This window comes from Chiloscyllium punctatum, chromosome 12, assembly GCF_047496795.1.
Source record: "Chiloscyllium punctatum isolate Juve2018m chromosome 12, sChiPun1.3, whole genome shotgun sequence".
NCBI lineage: Eukaryota > Metazoa > Chordata > Chondrichthyes > Orectolobiformes > Hemiscylliidae > Chiloscyllium > Chiloscyllium punctatum.
This window is the reverse complement of record NC_092750.1, coordinates 14312369-14331118: the sequence shown is the minus strand read 5'-3', so window position 1 is coordinate 14331118 and position 18750 is coordinate 14312369. Positions and strand designations below refer to the sequence as shown.

The 18750-nt window shown below is 40.1% G+C and overlaps 1 protein-coding gene across 4 annotated transcripts; it reads left to right on the top strand.

The window, feature by feature from the left end:
* Positions 1-1004: 1004 nt before the first annotated feature.
* LOC140483611 (glutathione peroxidase 1-like) lies at positions 1005-16776 on the top strand. Of its 4 annotated transcripts, none has more exons than XM_072581882.1 (3): positions 1005-1390; positions 15026-15401; positions 15907-16776. In XM_072581882.1, the coding sequence occupies exons 2-3, from the start codon at positions 15177-15179 to the stop codon at positions 16255-16257; spliced, it is 576 nt and encodes a 191-aa protein (XP_072437983.1). In that variant the 5' UTR covers positions 1005-1390; positions 15026-15176; the 3' UTR covers positions 16258-16776. The 4 variants fall into 4 exon arrangements, with proteins under 4 accessions (XP_072437983.1, XP_072437984.1, XP_072437986.1 ...); XM_072581883.1 differs by having other exon boundaries at positions 1007-1390; positions 15259-15401; XM_072581885.1 differs by lacking the exon at positions 1005-1390 and adding an exon at positions 1397-1591 and having other exon boundaries at positions 15259-15401.
* The last annotated feature ends 1974 nt before the right edge of the window (positions 16777-18750 follow it).

Genomic DNA, 18750 nt, shown 5'->3' with positions numbered 1-18750 from the left:
ATTTATTCAGCTCTGATAGAGAGAAGTACATTATTTATTGGCGAAGACTCATCACAATTGACCATATGGGATTATTAGGATTCATGAATATGTTGTGGTTCTGTTCGCCGAGCTGGGAATTTGTGTTGCAGACGTTTCATCCCCTGTCTAGGTGATATCCTCAGTGCATGGGAGCCTCCTGTGAAGCGCTTCTGTGATGTTTCCTCCAGCATTTATAGTGGTTTGTCTCTGCCGCTTCCGGTTGTCAGTTCCAGCTGTCCACTGTAGTGGCCGGAATATTGGGTCCAGGTCGATGTGTTTGTTGATAAAATCTGTGGATGAGTGCCATGCCTCTAGGAATTCCCTGGCTGTTCTCTGTTTGGCTTGTCCTATAATAGTAGCGTTGAACCAGTCAAACTCATGTTGCTTGTCATCCGCATGTGTGGCTACTAAGGATAGCTGGTCGTGTCATTTCGTGGCTAGTTGGTGTTCATGGATATGGATCGTTAGCTGTCTTCCTGTTTGATCTATATAGTGTTTTGTGCAGTCCTTGCATGGGATTTTGTACACTACGCTGGTTTTGCTCATGCTGGGTACCGGCCACTGCAGCAGACAGCTGGAACTGACAATCGGAAGCAGCAGAGACAAACCACTACAAATTCCGGAGGAAAGATCACAGAAGCGCTTCACAGGAGGCTCCCAAGCACTGAGTATGTCACCTAGACAGGAGACGAAACGTCTGCAACACAAATTCCCAGCTCGGCGAACAGAACCACAACAACGAGCACCCGAGCTACAAACCTTTTCACAAACTTTGAATTCATGAATATGAATTGTAATAGACAGTTGAACCACCAAACTGTTTTCAAAGCATTCACACAGAAGACTTTGAGTCATAGAGGTGTAAGAGGTTGGTTAAAACATTATGCTAGCACAACATTAGAAATGCTTGCACTTACATATAGAAATCCTTTCATTTCCTCAGGAACTCGCAGAACAGCTTTACAGCCAATGAGCTATTCCTGGCATACTGGCAGTACTGCAATGTAGGAAAAGGAGCAACCAATTTGCGAATAGCAAGTTCCCAGAAATGCGATATGCCCAGATCACCTACGAGCTATAAATGTGATCTAATGAGCTGACACTACAAGGTGTGAAGGCTCGACTTTTCGAAAAGCAAAAGTGACTATTCTCGGTTAAAGTAAAATAACTATATTAAAAAAGGAGGACGATGTAATACGGACGGTAGGGGTTGGCTGGTTCTCTCTCGGGGAGGAGGATCAGTTACTCGCCGGCCCCTTGGTGAGACGAATTCGCTCGAGCATTTGAAGCTACCGCGCGCTCATTCGCTCGCGGGGGAAGGGGGAAGGATAACGGTCACCAGCTCGCGCCCGCCCGCACCACGGGAGGGGTAAGGATAACGGTCACTATCTCGCGCGCGGGGGGCGGGGAGAGAAGAATAACGGTCACCAGCTCGCGCCCGCCCGCGCCACGCGGGGGAGGATAACGGTCTCCGGCTCGAGCAGGCGGGAGACCCATCCGCATAATAGTCAGCCTCCACCCATTACCGCCCTACTCCTCGTCATCATCACCGATTTTAACGGTTCAACAGGTAAATCATTTCACTGGGGAGGCAAGGTCGTGCATCGGCATCAGAGGAGTAATCGTGAGTGAGTGAGTGAGTGCATATAATCATCATTCTTCTGAAAATAACATAGTCGGAAGGTCAAAACCTCACAAGATAACACAAGTCAATGGTCGTCCAGTTGAAACAGTACTTCTGTCATCACAGTTACTGACTGAGTAATTTTCCAATATTTCATGTTCGGGTCATATCAACAACGTTGAGGAGACGATCTTCCAAGTCAATGGTCACTGAATCTAAACACCAGTTCTCTCTCCACAGAGGATGTTTGAAAATTTCGAACACTTTGGGGGCTTTACTTTTTCCAGCTTGTGCTTTGGAAGTTTATCATTTGTTGGAGGGGGGTGGGGGGGCGGGAGTTTGAAGGGTTTTAATGTCCTAGGGAAGGATGAGTGAGATTAGGAGACTGCCACAGACTCCACTTCAACATCAATAAGGAGCTGGGAGTAACAGAAGAGTATTAGGAGAGTGATGCAAGGAGAGTTTATTGTAGCACGGGTAAAAGAAAGAAGAAAATCAAGACTGGTATGATGAAACAAACTCCTGATAACCTGAAAAAGAAACTGCAGCTGCTGGAAATCTGAAACAACCTAAAAAGGTTGGACTGAGCAAGTCATGTGGGCAAAGTCAAGGAAATCTTTGTTCTGAGTTCCAGCATTTTCTGTTCTTGTGAAAGAGAAAACTGGGTGCATAGAACTGGAAAAAAGGAGCATCAGTTAGAGGAAAGTATTTTTCTATGCCTTGTCTGGAGTTTTAGAGAAATGTGAGAAGAAAATCTCACTTGTAATATTCAGTTTTTGCAATGGAAAAGATATGAATGTTCAATTTGTGACTCAGAAGAAACATGGGCAAGAAACTACCAGAGGTACTAACACAATGGTAAACAGCCAGGAGTGAATGGCTTCCTTAAATGATTTTGCATTGCATGAAGTCACGTGGCAACAGGCCAAACAAAAGCAAAAGACCTGCCACTTATTGCCACGTCTTGCTTTCCTTCAGGTGGTGAATCAGTACTCCTCCTGGTTGAACATCACTTCCAACAGGCACTGAGGGATTTAAGTGTTTTTCACTAAGGGTGGCTGTATGGCATCAAAGCTGATTGGATCTTAAAGGGCATATGTACCATACTCTGCTAGTTTCAGGGAACCAACATGAGGGGAAAACCTACTTAGAGTCATAGAGATGTACAGCATGGAAACAGACCCTAAGGTCCAACTGGTCCATGCCAACCAGATATCCTAAATTGATCTTGTCCCATTTGCAAGCACATGGCTCATATCCCTCTAAACCCTTCCTATTCATATACCCATTCAGATGTCTCTTAAATGTTTTGATTGGACCAGTCTCCACCACTTCCTCTGGCAACTCATTCCATATATGCACCACACTCTGCGTGAAAAACTTGCCCCTTAGGTCCTTTTAAAATCATTATCCTCTCACCTTAAACCTGTGCCCTCTAGTTTTGGAATCCCTCACCCAAGGAAAAGACCTTGTCTATTTATCCTATTCATGCCCCTCAGGATTTAATAAACCTCTATAAGGTCACCCTTCAGCCTCTCACACTCCAGGGACGACAGCCTCAGCCTATTCAGCCTCTCCCTGTAGCTCAAACCCTAGCAACATTGTTATAAATCACTTCTGAACCCTTTCAAGTTTCACAACATCTTTCCTAGAGCAGGGAGACCAGAATCGCACACAGTACTCAAAAGGTGGCCTAACCAGTGTCCTGTACAGCTGCAACATGACCTCCCAACTCCTACACTCAATGCATTGACCAATAAAAGAAAGCATACAAAATGCCGTTTTCACTATCCTACCTACCAGTGACTCCACTTTCAAGGAAGTATGAAGCTGCACTCCAAGATCTTGTTGTTCAGCAACACTACTCAGGACCTTACCATTAAGTATATAAGTCCTACCCTGATTAGCCTTCCCAAAATTAAATTCCATCTGCCACTCCTCAGCCCATTGGCCCTTTGTACTCTGAGGTAACCATCTTTGCAGTCTGCTACACCTCAAATTTTTGTATAATTCGCAAACTTACTAATCATACCTCCTATGTTCACATCCAAATTATTAATATAAATGACGAAAAGCATTGGACCCAACATCAAACCTTGTGGCACATCACTGGTCACAGGCCTCCAGCCTGAAAAGCAATCCTCCACCACCTCTATCACATTCCTGATGAAGGACATATACTTGAACGGTCAACTCTCCTGCTGTTCAGATGCTGCCTGACCTGCTGTGTTTTTCCAGTGTCACACCTTTCACCTCTGACTCTCCAGCATTTGCAGTCCTCACTTTCTCCATCACCACCCTCCGTCTTTTACCTTTGAGCCTGTTCTGTATCTAAGTGGCTAGTTCTCCCTGTATTCCATGTGATCCAACTTTGCTAACTGGTCTACCATGAGGAACCTTCTCGAACGCCTTAATGAAATCCATATTGTTCACATCTACCACTCTGCCCTCATCAATCCTCTTTGTTATTTCTTCCAAAAAACTCAATCAAGTTAGTGTAGCACGATTTCCCATGCACAAAGCCATGTTGATTATTTCTAATCAGTCCTTGCTTTTCCAAATACATGTAAATCCTGTCCCTCAGGATTCCCTCCAACAACATGCCCCCCACTAATGTTGGGCTTGCCAGTCTATTGTTCCCTGGCTTTTCAAAGAAAGAACAAAGAAGATTACAGCACAGGAACAGGGCCTTAGGCTTTCCAAACCTGCACTGAGCTAGATCCTCTATCTAAACCTGTCACCTATTTTCTAAGGATCTGTAACACTCTGTTCCCTGCCCATTCACGTGACTGTCTAGATACATCTTAAATGACGTTATCGTGCCCACCTCTACCATCTCCACTGGCAAACACGTTCTAGGCACCCACCACCCTCTGTGTTTCAAGCATATCTCCCTTAAACATTTCCCCTCTCACCTTGAACTTGTGATCCCCTAGTAATTGAGTCCCCCATCCTGGGAAAACGCTTCTTGCTATCCACCCTGTCTATACTTTTCAGGATTTTGTAGACCTCAATCAGGTCCTTCTTCAACCTCCATCTTTCTAATAAAAATAATCCCAATCCACTCAACCACTCTTCATAGCTAGCACCCTCCACACCAGACAACATCTTCATGAACCTCCTCTGCACCCTCTCTAAAGCATCCACATCCTTTTGGTAATGTGGCAACCAGAACTGTACACAGTATTCCAAATGTGGCTGACCAAAATCTGATACAACTGTCACATGATCTGCCAAATCTTGTATTCAATACCCCGTCCGATGAAGGAAAGCATGCCGTATGCCTTCTTGACCACTTTATTGACCTATGCTGCTACCTTCAGGGTACAATGGACCTGAACACTCAAATCTCTCTCTACATTTATTTTCCCAAGGGCTTTTCCATTTACTGTATAGTTCACTTTTGAATTGGATCTTCCAAAATGCATCACCTCGCATTTGACTGGTTTGAACTCCATCTGCCATTTCTCTGCTCGACTCTCGAATCTATCTATATTCTGCTGCATTCCCTGATAGACCCCCTCACTATCTGCTACTCTAGCAACTTTAGTGTCTCCTGCAAATTTGCTCATCAGACCACCTATACCTTCCTCCAGATCACAAACAACAGTGGTCCCAACACAGATCCCTGTCGAACACCACTGGTCATAGTTCTCCATTTTGAGAAACTCTCTTTCACTATTTACTCTCTGTTTCCTGCTGCCCAGCCAGTTCTCTATCCATCTAGTTAGTACACCCTGGACCCCATGTGACTTCACTTTCTCCATCAGCCTACCATGGGAAACCTTATCAAATGCCTTACTGAAGTCCATGTATGTGACATCTGCTGCCCTTCCCTCATCAATCAACTTTGTCACTTCCTAAAAGAATTCTATTAAGTTGGTAGGACATGACCTTCCCTGCAACATGCATTAAACCATGTTGCCTATCACTGATAAGCCCATTTTCTTCCAAATGTAAATAGATCCTATCCCTCAGTAGCTTCTCCAGCAGCTTCCCTACCACTGACATCAGGCTCACCAGTCTATAATTACCTAGATTATCCCTTCTACCCTTAAACAAGGGGATAACATTAGCAAATCACAAGTCCTCCGGGACTTCACCTGAGTTCAAGGATGCTGTAAAGATATCTGTTAAGGCCCCAGCTATTTCCTCTCTTGCTTCCCTCAGTAACCTGGGATAGATCCCATCCGGACCTGGGGACTTGTCTCCCTTAATGTCTTTTAGAATACTCAACACTTTCTCCCACTGTATGCCAACTTGACCTCCATCATGTCCCTCATGCAAAGTACTCATTACTAACCTCACCCATTTTCTCTGACTCCACACATAACTTTCCTCCTTTCTTCTTGAGTGGGCCAACCCTTTCTCTAGTTATCCTCTTGTTAGGTTCTTTTTCTTGAGACTTTTACACACTTGATGCAGCTGTAATACGCCAATTTCTATGAATATCCAAAATTTATTGAGCAAGTACAAGCTTTGGAGGATCACTTAACACTCTTCGCTAGGCTTGCGAAGCCGTATCAAGAGATCTTTCTGAACAGAGTTCTTCCTTTTATACAAGATTTTACATCACGGTCAGCAATGCCCACAAGACAACCCCCCAGCCACTCCCCCATAGTCACATGCTATTCAAGACCCAATGTAGTGATTTGATTATTTCGAGAAACTGATGTAGATCATTCCTGAATGGCAATATCTGGTGTGAATCTTTTTTTTCACAGCAAGGTGTGGTCAGAATTTTAACTGCAATGTTCTTATTGATTCTGAATAGCAGGAAATGACGAATTAAAGTTACTCTGAATAGCAGGAGATGGCAATGTAAATTTTTTTACATTCTACTTGCAAGACCGAGAAACATACCAACCCCACCCCCCAGGATATCCAATTTCTTGAAGGTCAGCAGGTCAAATTAACCGTTTAACATCTCATTCCCTCCTTTTATCATTCCATGATAACCAACTAAAAGGCACTACCAGTTTATTCATAAGAATCTGACAGCCAGTATTGACACACAACATACAATTATTATAACAACAAGAATTACTAGTCCATGCAGTAGATAGGATCCTCCCAGGTGGAAATAAGAGTTCACCAGTAAAGTTCTTAAATCCACAGTCCTTAGTGACCAGTCCACCCCCTCCAAGTTGAGTGAAAACGAGCCAGTTATCCAAAATCTCCTTCATTAAACTCCAACCTGAAAACAAAATCCAGTCTATACTTGCACACCATTCCATGGAGAAATCTGAATTCTTGGATAAGGACAATTAAATACTTAACAAAACTGACGACATTTCTATTCTTGCGGAGATGTTTCAGATGGAGAATACCAGCGCATCTGAGCATGAAGTGCGGCAGGTGAACGTAGCATTCTTTGCTGCCTGTGCTCCAGCTCTGCTGTCACATATAACAAAGCCAACTGGCTGCTTTGGTGCTAGCTTGATCAGTGAACCTTCTTATCCCTTAAATGATCGAAAGAGAAAGTAAAGCTCACGTAGCTTAATATCCATTGGGCGGCCACTGACAAAAAGAGTATGGACCTTTACCTCTTCACCAATTTTTAGCTTCTTCACTTTTCATGCTCATAACTAGGGAGCTGATTGAATCCATTGGACCAGGTTGTAGAGGGGTGGGCAGTGGTCCGAAGGCGTGCTTTACCTGTGAATGGAGAAACTCTAGAGATGATATTAGTTGCTGAAAGTATCTTTGCATTTCCTCTCTCATTTCTTCCTTGCCAAGGTGGTATCAGTACGAAGAGTCACATATTAACTATACTAAATTGTGTCTTCCTATTTCAACATTCTTTGAATTCTTGAAGTCTGTTACTCTGTTCACTATTTATGACATTATCAAGTTTTATACAATCCATAAACTTTTAAACTGTACTGCCTGAACAATTCAGTCATTTATAAACAACAATCAATAGTCCTAAAATCAAACCCTTTGGGACCCCATTCATGTAATTCAAAAAGTATTTTCCTTTAACAAATTAATACTTGGCTAATGTGAATGTAATTTCTGATGAAAGGCTTTTGCCTTAAACATTGACTTTCCTGCTCCTCGGATGCTGCCTGACCTATTGTGCTTTTCCAGCACCTCACTCTTGACACTAATCTCCAGCATCTGCAGTACGCACTTTTGCCTAATGTGAAAGCTGTTAGGAAAAGTATTTCACAGTTCCTGATTTCTAACTACATTTTCAAACTTCTGTTACTTTTGACTTTATGCTTAGTTGTAATAAAATTTAATTTCAAGTCTACTTTCCTGATCACCTGAGCAAGGCTTTACCAGCAGTATTCACTTGTAGATTTTTCCTTGAAGTTTAATTTTTTTTTGCTGCTATATCTAGTCAATCTTTAAACAGTCCTGCCATCTGAGAATCATTCAAAAGGAACTGAAAGCCATTGCACTTGTCCCGTCTGAAATTACAGTAAGCTAATTACAGTATACTAATTAAGTTCTTGTGTCATCTCACACACCAAGATCTCTAATTCTAAAATGTTGTAAATAATTGATAGAAATAATATGTTTTACATAGAATATAACATCAATACACAACTACTTCAATTTTTTTGTTACGAAGTACTAATTGCTAATAGTTTTGTGTAAACTTGTAGAAAATGGAAATGAGTAGTCACTTAACAAAAAGCAACGTATGAATATTTTCTAAATAGCTGCAATTTAAATTGACATCTATGAACTGAAACGTGAAATGACAGTTAAAAACGGAATAAAATATTCCAGGTATTATTAGCATTGGTAACAAGCATTAGGTATACATACTTTTGACACAGAGTGCAAACACCCATGCGTCTTCCATATTTGTTTTTCTGGGTCAGGGGCATCCCCCTGTAAATGCTGCACAGTGACAATGTCTGGTATGCTTGTTGCTTTTGAGGTTGGTGATCTATTTAGTGCCTGCCAGTTCACAGAGCGCAGCACATTTGATTATGGTCAATTGCTTTGGAAGGAGGATGACTTTGAGGAGATTTTGGACATATAGTGAGTTCTGAATAGGTGTCCCTGAAACATTATTGGCAGACCAAACATGTCAGGAGGTACCTCCATTTTATTCCTACTTGATAGTCCAGCTTGGTGTTTTGACTCTAATTCCTTATTTTGTCTTTGCTTCCTCAATTTTTCCTGTTTTCCTTTACTCATATCATAATCCTTACACAGACTCTTCAGCACTTCCCAAGACTTCGGTTTTCCCTCATTATCACACACTCTAATCCCTCTTTGACACGCATAATTCTCCCAGCTGGCTTGTTTAGATTTGTTTATTTCCTCAGCAGTCTTTCATCATGGATGTAGGTTTGCTCACTGAGGTTCATTTCCAGACGTTGTGTTACCCTACGAGGTAACATCTTCAGTGGGCCTCAGGTGAAGCAATGCTGAAAATTCCTGCTTTTCTTTCCACATATGGATATGAAAGTTTTCCATTTATTCCCCATATTACGTTTCCAAATTGCCTCTTCTGCTTTTAAACATTTATCTCTGTCCCAAGTTCCTCCTATCAGCCAAATTTCATTTCCCAATTTTTTTTAATATAAAAACATCCTGACAGGCACCTGAACCATTCCTCATTTTGGAGTCATCCCAGCATAACCGAAGCAAAGGGGTTCTGACACCCGAGTTATCCAACGTCTGTACCATTTTTAAAGTCTCAACTTCCTAACTTATCTATATTCTAGTCCAGTGTCTTCAGTCTTCACACCCAGTTCAGGTTCCTGACCTTCATGTGGGGGACTTTCCCCTCTTAACAACTGGTCTAAGGCAGGGTGATTGTGACAGACACATTAGTTATCCTTTATCTTATGTACTGTGCTCCAGAGCCTCAAACCTCACTATTACAGGACCCTAACCTCCGAATTCCAAGGGGACTCTAACTTCCCTTTCCAGTAACTTGTGGTTCTGAGAACTCAAACCTGTGAATTCAGGGAGGGACTCTAACCTCCCTTCCAGTGAACTTATGGTTCTGAGGACTCAAACCTCCAAATTCCAGGGTTCTGAAAGCAAACTCATTGGCTTACAAGTGCATAAGTTATCTCAGAGATTCCGTCATTGCAGACTCCTAGGGGACGAGGGGTTGATTGAGTGATTAGTTAGTGAGAGAGATCAAAGTAATCTTACCAAGTGGGCCCATCTGTCTCATATTACTGTCATGCAGGTAATCACTTAGTCCATCTAGAAGCTGTTGGAATCCCACTACTGCCATCAAATGTTAAGTTCTTTTTCTTGAGATTCTTAGACACTTGATGCAACTGCAATACGCCAACTTCTGTGAACAGCCAAATTCATTAAGCAAATTCAAGGTTTGGAGTATCACTTAACACTCTTAGCAATGCTTGCGAAGCTGTGTCAAGAGATCTCGCTGAACAAACAGAGCAATTTTCCTTTATATAAAATTTTACATCACAGTCAGTAATGCTCACAAGATAACCCCCAGCCATTCCCCCATAGTTACATGCCACTTAAGACACAATGGCAGGTGGGACTAGATTGGGTTGGGATATCGGGTCAACATAAACGGGTTAGACCGAAGGGTCTGTTTCCATGCTGTACACCTCTATGACTCTATGATTATTTAGGAAACAATGTGATGTAGATCTTTCCTTAATGGCAAGATCTGGTGTAGATCATTTATTTTAACTTCAGAGTGTGGTCAGAATTTTAACTGCAATGTTCTTATTGATTCTGAATAGCAGGAGATGGCAATGTAATTTTTTTTTACATTCTACCTGCAAGACAGAGACATACTACCCTACTCCCTGGGACATCCAATTTCTTGAAGGGCAGCAGAACAAATTAACCCTTTAACATCTCACTCTTGCTCTTTATATACAAATAAATGGCTTTGGGATTTTCCTTAACTCTGTTTGCTAAAGATATTTCATGGCTCTTTTAGCCCTCTTAATTCCTAGTTTCAGATTGGACCTACTTCCCTAATATTCTTCCAAAACTTCATCTGTTTTCAGTCACCTAGACCCTATGTACACTTCCTTTTTTTGCTTTGTTAGTATCACAATTTCACCTGTCATCCATGGTTCCCCAATCTTGCATTTTTATCCCTCATTTTCATAGGGACATGTCTGTCCTGCACCCTAATCAACCTCTGTCTAAAAGCCTCCCACATATCAAATGTAGATTTACCTTCAAATAACTGCTCCCAATCCACATTTCCCAGCTCCTGCCAAATTTTGCTATAGTTGGCCTTCTCCCAATTTAGCACTCTTCCTTTAGGACCAATCTTATCTTTGTCCATGAGTATTCTAAAACTTGTGGAATTGTGAGCACTATTCCCAAAGTAGTCCCCTACTGAAACTTCAACCACCTGACCGGGCTCATTCCCTAACACCAGGTCCAGTATGGACCCTTCCCAAGTTGAATACTGACATACTGCTCTATAAAACCCTCCTGGATGCTGCTTATAAATTCTGCTCCATCTAGACCTCTAATACAAAGTGAACCCCAGTCAATATTAGGAAAATAAAAATCTCCTATCACCACCACCCTGATGTTCCTACATCTTTCCATAATCTGTTTACATATTTGTACCTCTATCTCATGCTCGCTGTTGGGAAGCCTGTAGTATAGCCCAACATTGTTTCCCTTCCTATTTGAGCTCTGTCCATAATGCCTCACTGCTCGAGTCCTCCAGTTGTGCCCTCCTTCAGCACAGCTGTGATATCCTTTCTGACCAGAAATGCAACTTGCCACCTTTTTAAAATAGTGGCACATTAGCCAACCTTTAGTCACTCAGCACCTTATCTGTGGCTATTGATGATACAATTATCTCAGAAATCCTGAGGGGCCCAGCAATCACTTCCCTAGTTTTCCACAGAGTCCTATGGTGTACCTGATCAGGTCCCAGGGTTTTATACAGTTTTATGCATTTTAAGCTAGGAGAGGAAATCGAAGCCAGCAAATTGTCTAAAGCTCAATTGTCTGTAGTGTCCTATTTGCAGCATGGCTTTCTGGGTACAGATTATCTGTTGTAATAACCTGTGTACTCCACAAAGTTCTATCAAATAGGCTAGATGATAAACATGGCCATTTTTGCCTTGAAGGATGCAATAATAAAGAACTACATGCATGTTAAGCAGTCAAGAGACATTTCTGCAGTCCTGCCAATATGGTTGTATAATTATACAATTAACCAAAGGAGAAGCCTAAATGATGGGGGAAGCTAGACATCAGTATAAAAGGAAAACTGAGGCAATGAACGATAGTCTTCAGTCTAACTCATCTGCGCCTAACAAGAAGTCACAAACTGATCTAGTCCCATTTGCCAGCATTTGGCCCACATCTCTCTAAACCCTTACTATTCATGTACCCATCAGATGCCTTTTAAGTGTTTTAAATGTACCTGCCTCCACCACTTCCTTTAGCATACACCATACACCACTTTCTGCATGAAAATGTTACTCCTCAGGTCCCTTGTCAATCTTTCCTCTCTCATCTTAAATCTATGCCTTCTAGTTTTGGACTCCCCAACCTGAAGAAAAAGACATTGTTCACCCTTTCTGTGCCCCTCATGATTGTATATACCACAATAAGGTCACCCCTCAGCCTCCAATGCTCCAAGGAAACAAAAGCCCCAGCTTATTCAGCCTTTTCCTATAGTTCAAACCCTCCAATCCAGGCAACATCCTTGTAAATCTTTTCTGAACCTTTTCAAGTTCAACATCCTGTAGCAGGGACATCAGAATTAACTTGAATGTGATAATGTTCTCATGCATGTGGTATACCTGTAAATGATTATGTTGTTCAAAGTTTGTGAGATTTGTAGCTCGGGTGCTCATTGTTGTGGTTCTGCTCGCCGAGCTGGGAATTTGTGTTGCAGACGTTTTGTCCCCTGTCTATGTTGTAGATTGGTAATGCTGTTGAAACTTTTTTAAAAAAAGAATAAAATAGATTTAATAGCAATATATAGTTTTCCAGCACAGCTATATCCTGGAAAATTGCCCAGGTATATCCTGTGCACAAAAGCAGAACAAATCCAACCTGGCCAATTACCACACCATTAATTTACTCTCATTACTCAGAAAAGTGATGGAAGAGGTCATCAATAGTGTATCAACCAGCACTTGCTTCATAATAAGCTGCTCACTAATACTCAGTTTGGATTCCACCACAGCCACTCAACTCCTGCCGTCATTGTCGCCTTGGTTCATAAATGAACTAAAGAGCTGAATTCCAGAGGTGAGATGAGAGTTACTATGCTTGACATCAAGGCAGCATTTGACTCAGTCTAACATCAAGAAACCTTAGCAAAACAACAGAAATCAGGGGACAAAGTCTGCTGGTTGGATCATAACTGGAGAAAGGAATATGGTTGTCATTGTTGGAGGTCAGTCACCTCAGTTCGAAGATAAATGCAGAGTTTCCTCAGAGTATTGTCCTCGGCCTAACCATCTTTTGCTGCTTCATTAACAATCTTTGCTCCATCGAAAGGTCAGAATTGGGATGTACGCTGATGATTGCACAATGTTCAGCACCATTTACAACTCCTGAGATACTAAAGCAGTGCGTGTCTAAATGCAGCAAGACCTGGATATAATTCAGTTTGGGGCAGGCACTTGAGAAGTAACATTTGCAACACCAATATCTAACAAAAAAGATATCTAACCATTGCTTCTTGACATTCAAAGGTATCACTATTACTGAATCCTTTATTATCTATATCCTGAGGGTTACTATGACTAGAAACTGAATTGGACAGGCCATATAAATACTGTAGCCTCCAAAGCAGATCAGAGACCAGATCTCCTGCAGGAACTCACCTCCTGACTCCCCAAAGTCTGCCAATGAAAACTACCACTCGCTTGGATGAGTGCAGCTCCAACAACATTCAAGAAACATGACATCATCCAGGATAAGAAAACCTATTTGATTTGCATATCATAAACATTCAATCCCTCCATCAATGCTCAGTTGCAGCAGCATGTACCATCTACAAGGCACACTGCAGAAATTCACAGACACTCAGATGGTATCTTCCAAAGCTACATTACTACATTTGAGAAGGATAAGGACAGCAATACACAGAAACAGCAGTTCTTGCAAGTTCTCCTCCAAGTCACTTCTTATCTGGACTTGGAAATAGATTGCTGTTCCTTCAGTTATTTGTCAAAATCTTGGTACCTCTTCTCAACTAATATTGTGGGTCTACCTACATCAAATGGACTGGACTGTTCAACAGGAAGCTTTCGATACCTTCCCCACCTAGTCACACCCACATTCCATGAATGAATTAGAAAAAAAAAACTGGGCTGATTTTATGATGCTTAATTCAACGTTGTTAAACTTGGTTAGGGTAAATTAGTGTTACACTCAGTTGGGAATGAAACCCATAGGTTTAAATGTCTGTCTACAACCTGCTCAATTTTATGTTGTTTTCAAAAGTACCTATTACAGAGTATAAACTGGATGTCAAAACTGAATCAACCTCATCACTTCTTGGCAAGCTAGGTTTGAAAATCATGACTGAGCACAGCCTTGATACGAATACAATTGAATTTTATGAATATTCTGTTTCAGTTCAACTTTGCTAGAAAAAAAAATTATTTGGTCCTAGTTCCATTTTATATGGGGACTTGACATCACATGCCAATCTTCAGTGAAGTGGGGTTAGATATATGGCATAATAGACTAACATTCCAGGCAAAATTTAATCAAAATTTTAAAGAATAAAGAAAGACTGAATTGTTTACTGTTTATTTTTTACATTTACTTTTTATTGAAAACAGGCAGCATTGAAACTTCTGCACATACTTCCTTATTTAAGCCAACATTTAAGCAGACCTTTAAAGAAAGCCTAAAGTAACTGCCACAAAGGGACTGGATGCTTTGAATATTTGAAGGGAGTCTTACACTTGTTGTAAGGTTTCAGTCGGAAATTCCAAGAGGTCCACCTGTCTGACCTGAGAAAGTAGAAATTGAGTTAACAGGAGCAAAGGAATTTCTGCGTAATCCAGATGGGCGAGCTTGGAACTGTAAATTGAGAGTTGACAAGTGTAGCACTGGAAAAGTACAGCCCTTCAATCATGAATGTGATGAAGAGCTTATGCCCGAAATGTCCACTCTGCTGTTCCTCAGATGCTGCCTGATTTGCTGTACTTGCCCAGCACCACACGTTTTGACTCTTGACTCTCCAGCATCTGGAGTCCCTCACTTTTTCCTAACTGCAAAATTGAGTTACGACAGCATCACTTCTATCAAAACAACATGTAAACTTAGTTGTTCTGTAATTACATAAACATATATTTAAAATGGAATATGTCTATGATGGGAAAAAGTTGATATAAATATCATAGGTGGTTTTGCAGACAAGAGTGCATGCAGATGTAATTTACTTATTGTCTTTTTTTTCCTTAGAGTGGTGATGCTCGCTCTTGGATCAAAGTATCAAAAATTTCAAAAGATTGTTACTGACTTGATATCTTGAGCACATTTCCAATTACTCAAAAGTACGAACGCTCCTGTATCTAAGTGTGTTGCAGAAAAGTGCTAAATACTAGCAAGGAAGATGGCAGATAATGGAATGACATTTTATGAATTATCTATGGAACTACTCAATGGTGAGATCTTTAGTTTCTCCAACCTCATAGGAAAGGTGGTGTTGATCGAAAATGTTGCATCCTTATGAGGCACAACTATCAGGGATTACCAACAGATGAATGAGCTCCAGAGTCGCTATGGCAACCAGGGGTTTGTAATTCTGGGTTTTCCTTGCAACCAATTTGGCTACCAGGTAAACTGAACACTTTTCAGGACAAAGTACATTCCTTTCTTGCAGAACATTTTACCACTTGTTTTAATTGACTTGTTTTTTTTTAAGTGTAAACCTTATTCTAAAGTGATTTATATTATTGCAGACCCAGTTATACACATTAATACATTTCTGATAAAAATCAAAATGTTATCAAAGCTTATATAGCTATTTAGATGCAAATTTGAAATTCAGACTTTACAGCAATAATTTTACTTTTAAAGAGTTTTTTTTCCAATCTCCTTATTCACTTAAAGTTTATGATGACAATTGTCAATCTTTGATTAATTCAGACTTTTATTTGGCTATTGTTTAAGTAAAAATGTGCAACGTAGGAACATAGAATCGCTCATCATTTTAATCCCAGTAATACTACGCAAAATAGTTTCAACTGTGATTCCATAGTGGTCTTAGACTTGTCCTGAAAGAAAAAAATCTGCAATTTAGAAATCCACAAGTTTAATGTACTTTTACTTTGATTTTGTAGGAAAATATCTACAATGAGGAGATCCTTAATTCCTTGAAATATGTCCGTCCAGGCAATGGCTTTGAACCAAATTTCTATTTGTCCAAAAAGATTGAAGTAAATGGAGAGGAGGAGAATCCAGTCTTCACTTTTCTGAAGAAGAAGTTGCCTGAAGCTTATGATGATCCTGACATCTTAATGCGTGATCCAAAGTTTATAGATTGGAAGCCAGTCCGTCGCTCTGATATTGGCTGGAATTTTGAGAAATTCCTTATTGGGCCAAATGGTGAGCCATATAGACGATATAGCAAAAATTTTCTCACCATCGAGATTGAAGATGACATCAAATTTCTTCTTCCAAAGAATGAATGACTTGGTGATGATACAGATAAATAAGTTAAAATTTAGTGTATTACATGTTGAATCCTATCGGTTATATTACATGATGGCAGTTTTTCTTTTAAAGTTTTGCCAAGAGTATGCAATGAATTGTAAATTTTAAAAGATACAGCAACAGGTATGCAATTACATTTACTGCATTGGCTTTAGTGATTTTTCTAATTTGTCTGTTCACTCTTTAGAATGTAATTTGTTGTAAATGAAAAATGCATACAATGTGCCCTTGCCCAAAAAGTTCTCCCAAAGAAAAGGGGAGGGCAAAGAGAGATTCTCATTTCTGTACTGAGTGAGTCAAACTAGTTTCTGATGTTAGGCATTTACTGTATGATGGTACTTTTCTTAAGGTCTACTGAGAAGTACTTAATGTAGCCTGTAAACGTCTAACTGGACATAGAAACTAATCTGTTACAATCTAATATAGAAGGAGGCTGTTCCAATAAATGTTTTTTTTTCAGTCAAAATACTATTTCATTTCAGCTTCATTACAGAAACTTAAACTATGCAAAATTAGAGGTAGATTTTCATGATATCCAACCAAATGTTCTCTCTCACATTATATGTCTACTGCAACTGCATACATGAAATCATCCTACAAAATTTGTCTAATAAAAGGTGTTAATTCTAAAACAACTTCACATAAATGCTCAAATATTAAACCAATTCAATTCTAAATGAAATTATTCAACATTCTCTATTTCCCAGCTTATATTTGACCAATCTGTATTACATTTTCAAATGAATCTTATGGTTGCAAAGTAAAGAATACTCAATTTTTTGTTCTTGAAACAGGAAAAATATGCAGTCGTTACTTAAGTTGAAAACTACCCTTTTCACATCATGATCTGTCTTACATACGGAATTGATATTTCAGAATTTTGGTTAAAATATAGCTGAAGTAATTGAGATTTCCCTAGAAGTTAGTTGGTACATTTCTGCCTATTGTATCTTGGACATAATTATCTACATTTATGGTAGCATGTGCTGTACTGCTCTGGATCTGGTTTTTTGAGCAGAAAAAGAAAGCTGTTCTGTGTTTTTAGTGGATCTGGATTTTCTTTTTGATATAGTTACTGAAATGTAAAGTAGTAGTCCTAATAGCATTAAAGAAACTGTTTACTTAATTCAAACTCCAACTATTAGCCCTCATGATCATAATATGAATTATCCAATTATTGATACACAACTGATTGTGATAGCTTGCTGTGTGTAAATAAGCTGCTTCCCCAATAGCTACATGTCAAAAATTATTTCATTGGCTGTAAGAACTTTGAAACATCCTATGGTCATTGAGGCAAGATATAAATCAACTCTCTCTCACTGAATCCCTTTCAAATAGAGATGAATTATCTCCTTTGGTGCTCTAGGTATGCTTGTTACCTGGGTGAACCTGTTTGAGTATTTGAAGCTTGCCATTGTGTTAAATGGGTTCCAAAGTTGGAACAGCAATAATAAGTAGGTATAATGACCACAGGTTGAACTGTACAAGGGTGTAACATTTACTAGGAACAGAGCATGCTATATGCTTGAATGAGAGCCACTAAGAGGCATGAGCAGTCAGGGAAGCCAATCCTTTACTAAATATTTAATAGGTAAATAAGAAAGAGAGGTTAATCTTTCCTACAATGCTAGTGTGTCAATGGTTACCTGTTGGATAGGGGAAGATGATGAAGGGATGGATGAGTTTATCATTCCTTTAAAAACTGTTCAAACAGAAGGCATTGCCCAATATGCTAGCAAGACTGAAAAGATTACTTAGCATCATTGTCAAGCTTTGGAAGCCTTTAGATTCACCATAGACTTGTGTAGATTGGCAGGAATCAAGGTACTGGATGCTTAATTTGATGGAGCCTAACCAACAGACCCTACACAGCGCAGCAACACCAGTTAACCTCCTGCTGCTTACCCAGTTCAAGTTGCAAATGTCAGGTACTATATTTCCTAATGCCTCAGGACTTTTCAGACAATGCATACCAGTATAAATCTGGATTGTCTTTGTAAAGCAACTTACCTGCATGACTTTTAGTTTAGTTTTAAGCTTATGCTTTTTCTTGGTATATGCATCTTTTTATCATTGGATGACCTTTTATCCATGGTTGAAAAGCGTTTTCCTCAAAACAATCCAGCAATCTACATGCCATTCTAATCATACTACAGGTAGTCCTTGTAGAAAACACATTTTGTCAATGCGAATTGGCAGTAATATGACTTACAAAGTCTGGATGATATTTGGGTAAGGCAAACTTTTTACCAAATTGGTATAGCAATTTTCTATACAGATCTTCAACATTGCGATTTTCTATAGCGGTTTTCCATAACATGGGGTTGTAGAAGAACGCAACGGTTGCATTACATCAGAACGACCTGTAACCTTTGTGCATTAATTTTTGGCCTGAGTTTTATTGGCGGTAGAGTACAATGCATTGCAAAAGATTAAATTTTTGACTCCATGATGCTGTCGTCCACTCA

What these genes read in the sequence shown, in the direction of transcription:
- LOC140483611 (XM_072581883.1), top strand. Translation starts at nt 15,324, where the DNA reads ATGAATGAGCTCCAGAGTCGCTATGGCAACCAGGGGTTTGTAATTCTG. An exon ending in GCAACCAATTTGGCTACCAG is followed by an intron (nt 15,402 to 15,906) that starts GTAAACTGAACA and finishes TTGATTTTGTAG; the next exon opens with GAAAATATCTACAATGAGGA.